This window comes from Saccostrea cucullata, unplaced genomic scaffold, assembly GCF_032062105.1.
Source record: "Saccostrea cucullata isolate Sc308-1 unplaced genomic scaffold, CSIRO_AGI_Scuc_v1 ctg20369, whole genome shotgun sequence".
NCBI lineage: Eukaryota > Metazoa > Mollusca > Bivalvia > Ostreida > Ostreidae > Saccostrea > Saccostrea cuccullata.
Window position 1 is genome coordinate 1 of NW_026929251.1, and position 18,436 is coordinate 18,436.

Sequence of the window (18,436 nt, forward strand, 5' to 3'; positions counted from 1 at the left end):
TTAACTATAGTCATACCTTTTGATCGAAAAGAGATCGAGATGGATAAGGGCTTTTATTTTACCACTGTGTATTACCTGTAACAACATTTTTGTAAATACCGATAGACTGATTTTGACAACGTGACCTTGACGCTTGACTTACTTTTCACAATTTCAATCTTGATCATAACTTTTAATGAATGAGAAGAGATAGGGTCTTCGTATAACACAAAAATCAAATGTATGTAACCTGTGATAAAATCATTTCAAATACTAGCATATAATGAACTTTGACCTTGAAGTTTAACCGGCTTTTCCAAAATTTAAACATTGCTTAAAATTGACCATGGCTTTTGATAAAGAAAGGATAACGCTTTCATACATTTATACACACGTATTAGCTGTGACAAGGCCTATCGAAAAAAGTATAGCTTAAGAATTCGTCAATACGGTTGCACACAAATGGGTTTTGCTTATCACCAGCGTGTGTCATGGTGTGACGTAAGGTCATTTTACAAGGTCAAGGTCGCAAACATTCTTTTACTATCTTTTTAATAGTAAAAATAGTAAAAACTTAAATAAGATGAGATCTACCCTTAAAAATTGCTTTAACATTAGAACGTTGCATGACCTTGACCCAAGGTCCTTTGCAACGAGCTCGGCTCTAGTTTATCCAGTATTTTAGTTTAGTTAACACTCAATGGGTAAAAATGTAGTGTATTTGTATCAAGTGAAATTAAATCGGGTAGGTGGCAATGTTATCCAGCTGTAAAGATGACATTAACATTGGATAAATTACCAATCTATAGAAAATGGTTTAACTGTAGATTACACAATAATAGTTTATAAAAAGTCAGTTTATCTGGAAATATTTACATTCGCTGTTTTTCTAGTAAGCCTACTGTGAAATTGATTTGAAAACCATATTCGTGTATACTCACGCGTAGAAATATACACTGAGAAACGTGCGTTAACGTGACATCACAATGATGCTGCAGCGACGTTAGTAAAAATGCAACAATATAGGACAGCGAGAAATTCAAATATTGAGTATATCTTTGGTGCTTCCAAACAAGTAAAATGTAAATATAAGGAATGTTTTTTAAGTTTAGTGTGAATTATTGGTGTGTGAGTTACACAGACTTGCACGTAGGCATATTTTTCATGAAGCGCTAGCGCGCTTCATGAAATATGCCTTCGTGACAAGTCTGTGTGATTCACACACCAATAACTCACACAAAACTTAAATACATTCCTTAAATGAAATCACATTGACGACATTTATGGGGTCATATACCTTGGTTTTCTTAATTTTCATTTTCTTTACTTATACAGGTGACGGTATGTTAGACACAGGTGATTCTACTAAAGATCTGTCCGGGATGTACTTCACCACCCACGACAGGGATAACGACAGAGCTGGTGGTAACTGTGCTGGCTGGGGAGGAGGCTGGTGGTTTAACTTCTGCCATAACGCCTTCCTGAACGGCCCATGGTACCCGGGACACTGGATCGATCCGTGGTCTCCTACAGTGAGGGATGGTACAGAGATAAAAGAGACTGTTATGATGATAAAAACACACTTATAGTGTTCAGTGTTTTTTCGACAGAAAATTTAATGAATTTTTGGATTGTTCTTTGTTTTTTTTTCTCAAAAAAAAAAAACAAAAAAAAAAAAACACGAGCACTAAAGGAAGGATATAGAGGAAACGAACAGTATTCAATCTCATCGTCCATTAAAACAATATACAAAATAAGAGCAGAGCAAACACTGACCTCCGAAACATCAGAGGTGGGATCAGGTGCCATAGAGGAGTGAGCATCCCCTGCCGACCGGTCACACCCGCCGTGTGCTCGTTGATATGATAGTTTTTTGCAGATGATTGGTTTAGTACCATATTCAGTACTGCTTGTCTTACTGGAACACCTCTATGTCAAAGGCGGCCGGAATAGCTTTTAAAACAACATTTTTAGAATTATATTTACTGAAATGAATTTCAATATCGCCTTGTATTAGACAAGAAGAATTTTGAATGTACATCAAAAAGATAAAAAATTATTTATTATAGTAAGTATGCATTGAGAGTGTTGCTTCTCTTTTGAATTTTTTTAATAACTCAAAATGATCACTGTTATTCAGAAGATAGAGAACAGTTTTTTATTCTTGACAACTAATAAGGGGGTGTATCGTTTGAGAGACACTATGAAGTAATCTTTTTTCTTATTATTATCTAAATTGTAAATGAATTGATTTCATCTATGATCTCTGAAAAGATCTTTTTAAAAAGTTTTCCATAAAAGTATGAATTTTAGATATACATTATTTTATACAAAAAGCTATTTAATATTCAATATGCCCGCTAAATGATGTATTATTTAAAATAAATAATGTGATCACAACTGAGATGTTATTGATTGAATTGTATTTCAGCAATTAATTGATCCTATTTTATACTAAGTAGGCACCGTTTTTGAAAGGGTATAGTGGCAGAGGCTCAATGTTATTACTGATCATATTTGGTGCTTAATTATATTATATATTTATGTAAGATTTTTAATATGTTATGTTCAAATTATGCCTTTCTTCACCATATCAATATTTTCTAATGTAGTATTATTTTTATTTTTCCAATACGTAATTATATAATTTATCTTGGATTATAATGTGTACTTTATGTTTGTAAAATGTCCTCTTCATGAAAAGGCAGGTGAAAAGAGTTGTCGTTCATTTAATTAGAGGTCCGACTTGGATGGGGTTTGTCAATGAGTAATAATGTTACAGAACTGTATAAGAAATTTCATTTTAATGTTTGTGTACTTTTAAGTTTGTTTTTGTCTGTTCTTTCACCGTGCACCGGGCACAATTTATTTACTATTCAATAAGATACGTATATCTACATGATAAAAAAAAAAAAAAAAAAATAACGGGCTTTAATAATAAGGAATGCTTTTAAGTGTGGAATTTGGTCTGTATTTCACTAGTATGTACACTTTTCATACAAAGCCAGCCAACTTCAAGAAGTATGCTTAAGTGTCAAGTTTGTGTAAAAGCTTATCGTGTATAAATTTATACTCTTTTCAAATCCTCACCTTTTGTCAACAATAATTGCAATATCTGACAAAATGACAATGTAAAGACTTTTTTATTCTTGATGCAAATTTATTGATGTGTTTTAAGTTATGATAATAAATATATGTCTTGATTTATTGACTTCAATTCTGAAAAAGAGAGAAAATGTTTCTTTTTTTTTTTTTTAGTTGTTTTTAGATTCTTAAGGTGCATTTAAAGTACTGGCATACAGATTTGTGCAAAAAGTGAAATTAATTTTTTTTCCTTAATGATTGTTTAATGGTTGTCTTAGGTCACCATTTAGCACCTTTAAGTAACATTTACACCGCCATTAAGTTACCATCAAGCCATCTCAAAGTCCTTAATGGGTGCTTAAATGTAGCTTAATGGTTAATTAATGGTGGCTTACAGGTCTATTAAGCTACCATTTAGCCATCATTAAGCCACCATTACACAGTCGATAATACTGTTTTTTTTTTGGGGGGGGGGGATGAAAAATTATTTTTCTTTATAGTGAATTGTTATCAAAGTTATAAATGTCGAGTTCACGCATATCTTGATGTGGTAAAAATAATGAAAAAAGAACGAAATTCAAAATTAAAAAAAAAGATGGCACAAAAGGGACATACACGTGGGAGAAGGATAAGCCCACAACGAGTGATAAGAGTTCATTTTAAGGTGATATATCCCTCTGCTCCAAATTTCAATTCTAATAAATTCGAATTGGAAAAAAAAAGATTTTCATCTACGACAATAGCATTAGATTCAAATAAAAAATAGTTTAAAGTATCAAGCGTTGCGTGCTTCTTCAGAAATAAATATTATGCCAAATCATGATGTGAAGTAAATTTGATATGGTAAATAAAAGGTCAATATTTTTTTATATCACAATTAAATTAATAGTATGGGGTAAATATGAAAATAATATATACTCTCAAATCTATCTAATTCTCATTACAAAACATACTGGAGCGTTGCTTTTTGAATCAAAATATCTTTTTCTGAAAAAGTTTAAAAACGCAGTATTTATCACTTAGACTGTTTGTGACAATGTATTCATAAACGTGATGTAATTTTCCCTCTAGTCAATGCATTATGCTGTCACAAAATGCGTCATTTTCCCCATATAAAATAAAATCATTTAAAAATAGCCTAGAATTGAAGCAATTTGTCAATATTTCATTTAGAGCACAACCTCTGATCCAAAATGTGCAATTACAGAATAAAAGATCGAATTGTGAAGACTAAATAACATGTTTGAATTTATCCATCGTGGCCTGTGCTAACATTTTACTTCTTTGATGAAGGTAGTCAAATAAGCATGTTTTCTGCAAAGTTCAAGAACATTGCATTTTCCAAAAACCTGCTTTTTCAATACTTAGATTCTCAAAAAGAAATTTTTATATAGGAAATGAAAGCACGAAGTCTCTACACTATTTTAATATATGAAATGGGAGAGAGGATGAAAGTTTATTAATTGATACAAGTAACAGCTTTTCAAAAAGCTTGCCTGACTTAATCAATTAATATCTGTAAGAGAAGTGATGAACCTTTTGAGCAATACTTTTTCTGTTTGAAATTTGTCTTCAGTTTTTATTTGAGAACCTTGTAAAAATATTTGATTATTTAACTTGTAGAAGAACTATGCCTTTGCTGCATTCTGAACAGTTGTTAACAGAATGGTTAATGTATATGGGTTTTCTGCCAATCGAAACTCCTCGGTCCCACTCCTCGGGCCTTATCTAGGGAAGAAGACCACAAATGTATTGTTAATTTATACGCCATGACCCCCCCCCCCCTTTCACAAACTTTGAAATAAAAGCATGGATGATGTATATAGACCTTTTATCTGTGGAATATGGAGTAAACTTTATTCAGTGTAATGATATTATCTAAAATATACTATAGAAGGGACTTCTAACTCCGTTTTTACTATGAACAGGAAATGTAGAAATTTTTAACATCCGATGATGTCGATACATTCGAGTTTGTTTTTTGACCTCTGACGAAAAGACCCTAGATGGTGCGATTGACTTTTCTGCAAGTAAATTGATCTACCCCTGGATCTAAATTTAAAGCTACACCTATTCTGAAATCTGTTGTCAAATCAGTCATTGTGAAAATTTTAGAGAATGGATATAACTAAATACATATATTGTAGGAAAGTATTTTCTTTAATGAAGTAAACATGCAGTAGTAGTTTGTGTTCATTGATTTTTTTTTCTGAAAGGTGGGTACTATAATTTTTTGAGAAGGAAATAGGTAAAACCAACATTTAGGTCTTTGTGGAAAAGAAATCCAAGATTTCGCACAGGTAATTTCTTTCGTCAAATCGTCTGGAATCTGGTTGAACTGCGTCGATCGTTTGTGGTGATTGGACTAGTCCATTAAAATTTGGAATAAACCAACGGAGGGGAAACAAATTAGAGAAATAATTTCTTTTGTTTTGCATGTCCATATTCTGATACTTACGATTCATATGTTGTTATAAAGGAATAAGATAAAATTTGTAGACAGAATTTCTGAATGAGATGGAGCTTACAACAACAAACTTTATTTAATTCCATGGAAGTTAGCGCCCCCATTCATACAATAGAACAATCCAAGAAAATGCGCGAAGATCGCTTACTCGTGACATTTGGCGCGAAAAGAGCGATTCACCCCTTTCGTAGAATATAAATGGACTGATCCAGTAGTATAGAAATGCAGAAAAAAACGGACACGTTGAAACGGTAAATCACATGGAATAATCTGTTTCATGCAAACAGAGTAAACAAATAAATACTGCATTATTTTGCATCAGTAAAATCATTGTTTCCCTGAAAAATGTTTCTTTTAAAATGCAGGTAAAAGATTTCCAATGTAAATCAGCTTGCACAAAATCTAGCTCTCTGGGTATGATCTATTAGTTTCGGATCAAGCAATTATCAATCCTTATACAGCCTGACGCCGTGATGTCAGGCAATAAGGGCAGGGTCATTTTATGCATAAATTGGCTCTACCTCTTTATTATTTATTCGCCGATATTCATTTGCGCAGTTTTAACCGTGACGTCTTAATCGACTTCCAGAAGCTCTGCATTGACTAATCTACCTTTGGTAGTCCTTAATCTAGCTGCAACATTAATATTGCAAAAAATGATTAATGAAGTTCAATTTGGTCCATATCCTAAAACATTAGTGCTTTTTTTTACATATATTTATTTAACAATTTTCTCCTCATACACAGATATAATTGATTTTACATGATTAATAAAACGCTTATCTTCTATTTTTGTTGATCTTCATTTCACCTCACAAGGACAATGTTAACAATTTATCTAATTCAGCTAGTCTTCTGATCGACAAAAGAATTTTTACAAAACTATTTGAAATATCGGAACATTTTTCATAAAAAAAATATGTATTTCATGATATGAAAAACATTTCTGTTCGAAAAACTGTAAATTATTCACATTGGTTTTATTTATTGTCAATAACCAGTTTATCACAGCATGTCCTTGAAAGAATGAAAAAAATTGCTTTTCATTTCCGATAAATGTTTTTTTTAAATACGGTATATGGAGATAACGAACAGTATTCCAGATCTAAAGTCCATAAAACAATACAAGATAGAAGCAGAGTAAAAACAGACCTCCAACACATAGGAGGTGGAATCAGGTGTAAATAACAAATAAATGTATGTGTATCACGTGATCATCTTATTAACTGTCGAAGTGTCACTTATTTCTCTTGTAAATTTACTAATAGATTGGAACTTTGTCATATTCACTCAAATAAAGATGAAGTTTTCTGTTCAGAGGTTACTTTTAATTGTTCTCGTCTAAAGCTATTATCTTTAACAAAAACATTGTCTTCTTAGCGCAATTCTCATTCATTCATACATAAAATCGGACTAACAAATGAATTGAGATTCGTGTGCAAGGATAAACATTAATTTTAGATGAGTAGACAGGTATAGGTTAGTTTATATTTTTTCTCTCGTCCTTTTAAAAGAATGCACAAATTTCACATTTTAATAAAGCTAATAAAACGGGAAGTAGTTAAAGCATTTTGTGTTCCCTTACCCTGCGTATGGGTATTAAAGACCCAATTTTTTTACCGTACGGTTACCTGAGGAGGGGGAGTGGTCGAAGTAACAGTGGTGTTATTTACCTGGATACCCCCAATACCCAAGATGACAAAAATCTGTGTATACGTAGCATTACACAGGAAGTCTGTGTTTGGTAATCAGGGTCAACATTACGTGTTTTGTGTCTGGTTTTGAGTGAAACTACGTAAAATAATCATTTTAATTTGAAATTTATTTGTAAACTTATAACGCATTCGTCGTAATCATAGTAATGTTTTGAAGGAAAAAAATAATAAGATACATGTATAAATCGTTTTAGAAAATGTTTTGCTTACATAAAAGAAAAAATCACGAGTAAAAACTACAAATCAATAATATTTATCTTTTTAATCTTCAATTAAAGAAATCACTTAATTAAAAAAGTCTGAATATTGAAATAAAAAAAATTATTAATCCACCTATCCGTCGTACATGTGAACATGCATTTACCGCGATCGGAATGTTTTTTTTCCCCTGGCCAACAATGCTGTCCAAAATATTCCATTTTTTTTATTCTTCGTGTGTTAACAAAATTTAATTCTTAGAACGATTTCTTTTCAGAATCGATCATAGCTGCAGATCTGTAGCGTCATGGTTTTATATATTTGTCTTTGACCATAACGGTCAAAGACAAATAAAAAAAAACCCATGACGCTACAGATCTGCAGCTTAATCGATCACTATTAATTATCTGCACATTTTCATTACGTATGTATACAGGCGCTAGATGAAATTCGAGCATTAATTCTGACATCAATTTCTGTACAACATCGTGCGGATTATAGCCATAGTACAAAATAAAACTTCTTTTTAAAACTATGCCATGCCGTTTATAAGTGCTGAATATTTTCCTTATATCCCATTTCTTAAAAAATAACTTAAATCGTGGGACTTTCAATTACGCCAAATAGAGCCGGTTTCTGTGGACGCGGTCTTTTTTCTGCAGATAACGTGGACGATATATCACTTACAAGTAAAAAACAACAGTGAAGATAGAAAAGTAATAATTTCATTACGTCAATGTTTTGATAATCTACTTTCAATTATTTTTTGAAATAAATTTCAAACATATTGGAGTTTTCTAACCCGCGTGTATACTATGCGGTACATGAAAGAGTTTGACGCGTGACCAGGTATTGTTTTCAAAACATGCAAACTCAGATTATCAGGAAGCACAGGAAGCTGACCTGTCAATCAAATCAGAAGCTATTGTATTCTTAATGATTGACAGGCGGTAAATTATTGATCTTGAATCAGATAGATTTAGGGGGCGTTAACATAAAATTGGGTGTTAAAGTAAAAATAAACTAAGCAACTGCTAAGTGTATTGTTATGATGATCAATGGTGCCTCTTTCAAAATTGTGAATGCCATAGCATCTGGCTTAAAACATGAATCAAATTCAATCACTGGAAAGTTGTTGCGTAATGCTCAGGTGACCTATAAGGCCCATGGGCCTCTTGTTAAATTTATAGGAGACTGGGCTAAACAGATGAGCGATGTGGCCCTTGGATCTCTTCTTTTTAAATCACAGGAGGCAGAATGTTGAACACAGGGAACCCCCTTTTAATCTGCGAAAGATTAACTTTAGTACCGCAGACAGAGACATTGACAGATCTATATCTTATAGATGTGTTGTGACAGAGGAAGCTAGTGGTTCAACTGCTTATGTCAAAACGATTTTCTGTACATTGTTTTTTTAATACTTTTATGTTAGTATCTCTATTATCCGGTTGGGTTAAATTTCAGTATAGGCTTTCTTCGGGTTTGACCAGTCGACAGGGGATGCTTACTCCTCCATGGCACCTGATCCCAACTCTGACGTTTTAGAGGTCCGTGTTTGCTCTGCACCATTTTGTATTGTTTTATGGACTTTGATATTGAATACTGTTATACTGTTATCTCAATACCCTTTAAATTTATATATATATATATTCAGGACGCAACATTTCTCAAATTCTTATGGGGTTTAGTCTATATTAAGTTTTTTAACCAACAATCATATTTAGCATAACAAAGAAAACATTTATGTAACATACAATTGTAACCCAGGAAATAAAAGAAATAAACAATATAAATGAGTCTTTATCATCTTCTCGCTTCGATATGTGTGAAAAAGACAACTGTCATGTGTCTGAATGATGGAGACAATAGTGAAATAATTTTTCAAACTCAAAGTCGCATGACTCGCCCATGGATCGATTTATGAAATCCCGGTATATTTATCCAATCAGAAATTGGTTAATTAAGAATTCGGTTTGAAAAAAAGATAATTCATTTATACAAATGTATCAAAGCTCAGAATGACATATATTTCCCATTAAAACTTCAGAAACAACAGTTACTATGATGAACAAGGTATTCTTTTGGGTTTTATTTGTTGTTTTGTTCAGACTCTCCACGTCTGTATCAAGACACTACACAGCTAAAATAGACTTAGATGATAATATACTCCAGAAGAACCTGTTGGCTGAATATGAAGCTTATACACTGATTATGTGCTCAGCATTGTGTGGTCTAGGATGTACTTTCTTTGGTTTCAATTTACAAAGACAGAAATGCCGAATTCACACCGGATGTCATTCAAATAATTCAGCAGGAGCGGAAGTAGGATGGAGATACTTTATTCCGGACACGGAAGGTAATACAAAATATACTCGCCAATAAGTTGGTTCGCTAAGTCGTTTTTATTTTTTAGATTACTTCACAGTAATTTACAATTAACCCGCTTTTAAGCGGGCGTGCAACTCCTCGCACTTTTTAAGCTATCTTGGTTTTTCGCACAAATGAAAGTCAAATTCTTTTTGCAATAAAACTAAAAAAAAAATTGAATTTAGTACGAGACATTACCCTAATATATGGCAAATCTTATGACAATGGTAGATGCTTAAAATCATTATCTTAAGTTTTCTTAGTCGAGGTTTTGAAGGTGACTTTATTAATAAATCGTATGATGTTACTTCTGTATGAATTTACAATACGTAGTCACAAATGAAATTGATCGACCTTCCTTTGATATTATTTAGCTGTCATATTCAAACTGACTTCCTAGCGATGAGCATTTTCTAAGTACTTTGCATATTTCCATACTTGTCTTGGCTTTGTCGAACCGTGGCCCCTAAAAATGGCAATGTTACCATAAGAAATAATGCAAAAAGGTTTGAAAGTAAAAAATTGTTTATCCCTTAATTGTTACTCTTGAATAGAAAATTATTTTACCGTAGGTATCTGAAACGTTCAATCTTCAAATGTTCAAACGATGGGGCGAATCTTTCATTATGCTCAATTTCAGGAAGTAACTCGTCAAGAAAACACAGCTTTTTAACAAGAAGAGCAGTTTAACAGATGAAAATTACTGTTATCATCTTGCGCTTTAGAGTCATGTTAATGTGTAGAGAATAAAGATGTTGCATAGGCTTCAGTTTTTGTATCTAGGCAAAGCAAAGAACTATTTTCAGAAAAACGGATACAAAGACAGCTGTAATCAACGAGAAACGAAATGAAAAACCACTTGGGAACTATCACAATCTATCAGACAAAAACATCAAAATCATACAAATTAATTTGTGAAAATTACGTCTTAAGTAAGACAATTTAAATTAAGTCATGATCACTTTTGATAGTTTTAGTCTAAGGAACATTTTGTTGACTTCTTACACAAAATTGCACTGAAACAATGTGGTATCAATTTGTGCGAAAAATTATGTGAGCTTAAAAGGTGCCCGGAGCTCTACTTTTTTTTTTTTATCAGATTCTGTTGTCAATTCTAAATAATTATAGTTCATTGTATTTGACAGTGTCTCAAAGTATATTTCGCAGTTTTAAATCGTCAGTAATGTAGTATCGTACACAATAAGTTGAAATAAGCTTTATTCCTTAAATATTTGGAAACATAGTGTTCCGATGAGAACTTTTTATAAATGTATATCATGATACTAGTATTGAATATTTGAAAAGCTAGGGAACATTAGTGTGACTTAGCTAAAACCTCGCCTGGTGTTTTTTAAGGTACGGTATTTGGAAAAGTCTAGAATACGCCCCTATTTGAAAAAAAAAATCTAAGCAAGTTTAATAAAACAGGTTACTGATCAATAGCAAATTACGTGGTGATACTACGTAATATTATTGAGAGTTTTAACAATATCTATCAGTAAAATAAATATCATCAAGAGAAAAAGGAATTCTCAAGATCGATTAAAAAGGGGTATTTTATCAGTATTATTAATGCAATGTCATATGGGTGAACTGGCTAAGAAAAAATCTTTGAAATTGATCTTAGTTAATAATTCATACTTGTATCTTTATATCCTTTTTTCCTAGATTAATACAAGGATCATCATTCAGAATAAATTTCATTGATTAAATTACCCATAGTTCATTTGATATGAATTAATTCTCTTTAATGCATGCGCTTTGGAATAGTTCCTGATAATGATAAAAATTAAACCGTTATCAACATCTTTTCAGCTTTTATTACTTTAATACATATTTGTCAGAAAGCTTCAAATGGCTTACCTTTAAATTTTGTTGAAATGGCATTGATTTCTCGAATATAATATCATTGAATATGATTCATCATTAAGATCTTTATTCAAAATACTTTTGATCTTAAATCCGTATGATTTCTCTCCTAGCTAAAGATAATGTGTTTTAAATAAACTAAGTACATAGTTATGATGAGCAAGATTACCTCTTCCAGAATATTGAAATTTATTACTCCAGGGTCAGAGGTTCTGGTAAGGTGGGGTCTATGTAACACTTAACAATTTTAATTTCTAAAACGATTTAGAGTTTCAAAATCTGCTATTTGGTATTAATCAAACCCTGTGATAAGAAAGGGTGCTGACTTTTTCAAAATTGTGAAATGTGTGGCCAAGTGTCAGGGGTTCATGTGTGGTTGGCTAGGGGCACTACTGATTTTTGCTTAATATTACTGTGGGGTACTGCTGATTATTGCTGAATATTATTAATCAGTTGAAATGTATTCTTTGTTCACCTACCCTGCCTTTATATAAATGCGTTAAATTGATGGGTTTTTGTAATAATTTGTCTAATTTCTCTTTCTTTGTTTCTGTTATATATGCCACATTGTGTCTAAATAAAAATAATTATTGATTTTTCTTGATAAATTTTAGGGAATGTTCGGCCGATGGATTGTAGAAGTTTACTTGCTGACGGCTATACTGTGTCCTGTGTTTATAAGGTTTATCCCTCCTACAACAGTCCAGTGGATGTTTACTGTGATATGGATATAAAAGATGGAGGTTGGACGGTCAGTTTGAGAAGGAATTAATCACTGCATGGAATTATAAAAAATGGAATTGTATGAATAAATATTTGATGAAATAATTTCAAAGATCCTTTTGTTTATACAATAGGTTATACAGAAGCGTGTTGACGGATCAACGGATTTCGACAGAACTTGGAATGAGTACAAAGAAGGTTTTGGTTCTGTTCATTCGTCTTACTGGATAGGTATACATATGCATGTATTTAATTTCTTAATAATGTAATTAATAAGTTTCAAAAATCAAGTCTCAATTTATTAAAAATATGCAGAATATTTTTTTTTACTTAATGTCGTGTTTAAACTATGTACGAGGGTCGTTAGAAAAGTTCGCGGACACACTGAATTACGGAAAATCTATTGTGTACTGTGAAGTATGACCTATGTCTGAATAAATTCCTACATTTTGTTTATTGGTATGTAAAAAATCAGGTCCATATAATAAAATCTTGAAAATTTACAACGATTTTTACTATGAGCTTATGGGATTCACGGAGCAATCACTTGACGTAAGGCGACGTAACAACCAGATTTCAACCCGTTATGCTTTGTCGCAGTTCTATAAATCTTTAGATTTTTCTGATCTTTTTTCTACTTTAAAATTGAATATCTATATCAAGACATGTTACTTTTCTTCTACGATGTCTTTTGTACTGATTCGGATATTATTGAGATCTTAAAAAAAAAGTTTATGCAGTTAATCAGTTAATCGATCAGGTATGGAAACTATGCAAAACCATATAGGTGCAACGCAATGTCCATGCGATACGGGGGTATTGAAATATCGCTGGAGTTAATCTTTCAAAATGTCAATCCCTCCATTCTTATGAAGATACAACCATTTGAAAACTTGTTCTTTGTAGGTGTAGGAAATTCCCGGCAGCATCTTGAACATTTTAATCTCTTTTTAGACATTTTCCAGTCTGCATACATAATTTTTACGTAGTGCAGTGCTCCATGACGCTCAATGACGTTCCGATTTTTGGCTGTGTTTTTACGCACTGATCATATACAAACGGCTATAAAACAGTCATATACCCTCCAATTTAGTTCAAAATTTCTCCCAGTGACGTTTCATGAATACTTTAGCGGCAGGTAAAATATCATAAATCTCTTTGCGCTACAATTGTGCAATTTTTAATTTTAATAAAAAGTCTTTGTGATGTAAACGTGCCAAAATGTAGCATGCTCCGTGAAGCAAGTTTTATCAAAATAAAAAAGCTGTATATTTTTTAATAATCACCGGAGAGCAACAATTTCTTGTATATTTATTGGAAAAAATGTAAAGATTCTATCTGGAAAGTTTGACCGGTTTCGTGGAAATAGCGCGCTCACAATTGAACTTGTCCGCGAACTTTTCTAACACCCCTCGTATTTATTTTGTTAGTATTTCATAAATTACTTTCTATAGAAATATAATTAGGCTAAGATAGATGTTATGCAATGTCATGAATGCATAGTGCATTATAACGAAAGTTCTATATATTTGTTTAAGCAAGTGTTATGATACCATTTGAAAGAAATAAAAGATTATACTTAGTATCATGATTCTGATAACTGAAATTCTATTAATCAATAATAACTGTTAAAACAAAATGATAAAAGAGCAACAACTCCTTCCTGTTCAAGAACAATTTTAATATATTTCTATGATATACTGACACGCGAAAGAAACGACACCCCATTTCGATATGAATAAGTTTTACTTTTTATGATTTATTGTTAGCAATATTCAATCGAGGGATTGCATACACGTTTTCAAGCAATAGTATGGTTGATTGAACTCGGTGACACTACACATTTTCATGCAAAGGGGGATCGATAAAATACCCCGATTAGTACGTGCACGTATATTCGCTATGGTATTTCGTGCGTCTTTCAATTGTTAGTTATTCTTCAGGTATCTGGTAAATATAGTTTGACATTAAACTTTGTTTTTCGTACTGCCATAAGTATGCGTAGGGTCTCAATCAATGCGCGTAATAGGGCAGTACAGTTATTGTTGGCCGGAAACACCCATAGTGATGTTGCAAGAATATTTAATGTCCACAAAAGCACAAAATCTCGTCTGTACAAACGCTTTAAGGAAACTGGTACCACTGCTGATCGCCCTATAACTGGTCGACCAAAGGTGAGGGCAAAATGGCAGGATCGTTTTATAAGGTTGCAACAACCAGGAAAAGTTCAAATATTACCACCTCTACATCCTTGACATTTTTTTTGGACCAGAGTTTTGATAGATAAGTAATAATTTGATGCACTATTCAATAGAACAGATGTGTATCATTTATAAGATTTAAACATTTAACCATATATTTATATGAAATATTAATAATTCTATCGAAAATTGGAGGTTGTGTTTCTATTGTTGGCCAGGACATATAATTTTACTCGTTTTATAAAACAATGACTTTGAGCACACCTGCAGTAACAAATAAGAAATAAGTTAACTATAGTTTACTATACTTAACTATAGTTAACTTAAATAAATCAAATTCGCTAAAATTTCTCAAAGTGTGAAAGATTTCGCCAAAGTTTTTCAAAGTATCAAAGTTTTCGCCAAAAGTAACAAAATATTATATATATATATTTTTTAGTCAAAGAGCAAGGGTTTTACTTTGCCTTATTTGGCCCTGTGAATTTCTGAAAAACTGAAGCTGCATTAATTTAGTTAACAATGCATTGAATATCACTTAGATCTTTGGTGACTGCGTATCTTTAAAAAATGATTTGATTTTTGGCTAGCTATGCATTATGACGTCACAAAATGCTTCATCTTCCTCCTTTTCTGAAAAAGTCTACAAAACGGCTAATTCTTAAAGTATTTTCCGATTTTTAATATGTGAAATATGCAACAAGTAAATGATAGCACTAATTCTGGGGAATAAAGGACTTGTTTTATTTTTTCAGATCAGAGAGAGCAGTGGTATTATTTTTTCAATTACTATTAAATTACTCAATTATATCTCTTTACCTTAAAATTCAATAACATTGCAATTTCATAAAGTCAGTTTTCTTAGACCTGGACTTCTAGGAAAATTTTTATGCGATCAGATTGATAGATCCGGGGCATATATTGTTTTTGTCCTGTCTGTCTGCTTGTTTGTTTATTTGTTTGTTTGTTTGTCTGCAAACTTTAACCTTCGCCATAATTTTTTGAACAATGAAAGATAGAGACTTCATATTTGGTATGCATACTCCACTAATTATATGTAAGCTCTTTCAAATGACACCAAGGTCAATGGCTTTGTGACCTTGCCTATGACCTATATTCTAAAAATAGCTTTTATTTGAAAACCCTAATATTCACCATAACTTTTGAACCATGAAAGATAGAGACTTCATATTAGGTATGCATACTCCACGAATTTAAGCCCTTTAAAATGACACCAAGGTTAGTGTCCTTGTGACCTTGGCTGTCACCTGTATGCATAAAATAGTTTTTTTCGTACCTTTGTCATAAATTTCGAACCATAAAAGATAGAGGCTGCATATTTAGCATTCATACTCCACTAATTAATCTCTTTCAATTGACACCAATGTCAATGACATTGTGACATTGACTGTGACCTTTACGCTAAAATAGTTTTTCGTACCTTTGCCATAAGTTTTGAACCACAAGAGATAGTGACTTTATATTTAGTATTCCTACTTTACCAACTAATTGCTTTCAAATGACACCAAGGTCAATGACCTTGACCATGACATATACATGTATGCTCAAATACTAAATAGCGTTTTTTAAAGAATTTTGTTGCCGCCGGGCGCATAGTGTTTCACAAACACATCTTGTTTTGATAGGGAATGAAACTCGCCATTGCATGTTGATGCATCAAATGACAACAAGTGTTAATCAATCAATTGGTATATCAACAGGTACATTTTATGCATAAAATGAACTGGTCTCTTTGATTCTGAGGGCAAAAATGACCATTACCGAATAAGGTCCTTTTGATCTAGGAAGGCCGACTTGGGTTTCCATTGCGCAATGCTTTTGGCATCATTGTCAAATAAACTGCATTTACGTTTTTGAAACTTCTATTTTCACGTAATTTGTGAAATTTCACAGAATATGACGAAATCACAGGTTAAAAATCTAATACATTTATTTTAAATATTAGATTATAAAATAGATTTATTTCAAGAAAGATGAGCAAGCCATGTTATTCACTTTTTATTTTAGGAAATGACATCATTCATCAATTAACCAAGAACAGGCCATCCCTGTACGTGTCCATTACTCTGACCAATGGGACCAATCTATTTCAACAATACGGGACGTTCTCTGTAAACAACGAGACAGACAACTACAGACTTTACCTTGCTGGTCCGACAGAGGGGACCTTAGGTGGGTCGTCGGACCACTTAGTCGGATATAAAATCTTTGGGATTTTTAAAGACAAAATATCACTAAGGCCAGCATTTTTTTTTTCAGGTTTACAAACATGCCGCTCAGGCTTTTGACTTTTTTTTTAAAGAAAATACATAAAATTGAGAAAAACAGATTTTTTCTTTCCGATGTCAAATTTGAGTCGGGATCGAGATTTCAAATTTCCGAACTCATACTTCCGGTTTTAAATGCATGATGTCGGATAATGAAAGTAGATTTGTAAAGTCCATAGCAGCACTTAAGCTTGGTTTAATGTAAATATTTATCGATAGGAGTGCAATTCAAAACGTTTCACCCGTTCAGAGAACAAATAAAAAATAATGACGACTTTGTTGCACAATGACATGTTGGTGAGATAATTATGTATTCGTGTTTAAAAGTATCTGTCTGTAAATTATTTTCCTCCCACAGAATGCCCATGGTAGATATTGTCAAAGACATTGTTTAGGTTTCTGTTATACCTTACAATCTTAGCATGATTCTTCAGAAAAGTAGGAGAGCATCAAAAATAAGAAGCAAACATTAATGTAGAAAAGTCGATAATGTAGCCAAAAATATAATTTTATTTTTAATTTAAATATATTTATATTTTAATTATTGGTAACTTAAAAAAAATATCTAAATTGAAACATGACAAACGCATTATGTATAATGGTATATTTTCCAATATTAGTACAGTGTATCTGAGCTTTGTTCACTGTTTTGGTAGTCATGTAGTGTATTTGTATAAACTTAAATCGAGTAGGACTTCATGTTATCCAAGTGTAAAGATGATAGGTTACATTGGATAAATCACCAATTTAATCACCAATCGATTAATTTCACTGTTAAATACACAATAATATTGTGTAAGAAATCAGTTTACCGGGAATTAAATCACCTTGACGACATTTATGGGGTCATATTCCTTGGTTTTCTTAATTTTCATTTTCTTTACTTCTACAGGAGATAGTATGTTAGACACAGGTAACCCTATTGACCTCGATCTGTCTGGGATGAACTTCTCCACACCAGACAGGGATAACGACAGGTGGAGTAATGGTAACTGTGCTGCTGTCAGTCACACTAGAGGGGGATGGTGGTTTAATTGGTGTGGTTACGCCTTCCTAAACGGTCCCTGGTCCCCAGCGTACTGGTACAAACCATGGTGGCCTACACTGGCTGATGGAAGTCAGATAACAGAGACTGTCATGATGATAAAAACACACTAAAAATGTACAATGTTTTTTTTTTTCCTCAAAAAAATTAATAAATTTTCGGATTGTATTTTTTTCACAATGAACACATCCACTAGAAAGTTTTCTGTAGGCGATTGGTTTGGTACTATATCGGTTCAAATTGGCTTATTCGGACCACTGTGGTTCAAAATTGGCCGAACAAGATGTTATTTCGATTAAAACAACGTTTTGAGAATCATACTTACTGAAATTAATTTAAATATCACCTCGTATCAAACAAGATTTCGAATATACATCATAAAGATAAGAAATTATTTATTACAGTTAGTTTTGTAAGCCCGTTATGTAAATTATCCCATGTTTCTCACTATCGTATATGATTTTCCGGATTTTTTCTTCTAAAGAAACTGGGAAATTGATTTT

At 32.4% G+C, this 18,436-nt stretch overlaps 1 protein-coding gene across 1 annotated transcript; it reads left to right on the top strand.

The window, feature by feature from the left end:
• Nucleotides 1-1,314: 1,314 nt before the first annotated feature.
• Nucleotides 1,315-18,046, top strand: LOC134280220 (fibroleukin-like; the record flags this gene model as incomplete). The annotated part of the gene is made up of 5 exons (XM_062762634.1): nucleotides 1,315-1,521; nucleotides 12,294-12,430; nucleotides 12,537-12,633; nucleotides 16,629-16,793; nucleotides 17,781-18,046. Coding segments are annotated over 5 exons (872 nt in total), but the record flags the coding sequence as incomplete, so codon positions are not given.
• Between the last annotated feature and the right edge of the window lie 390 nt (nucleotides 18,047-18,436).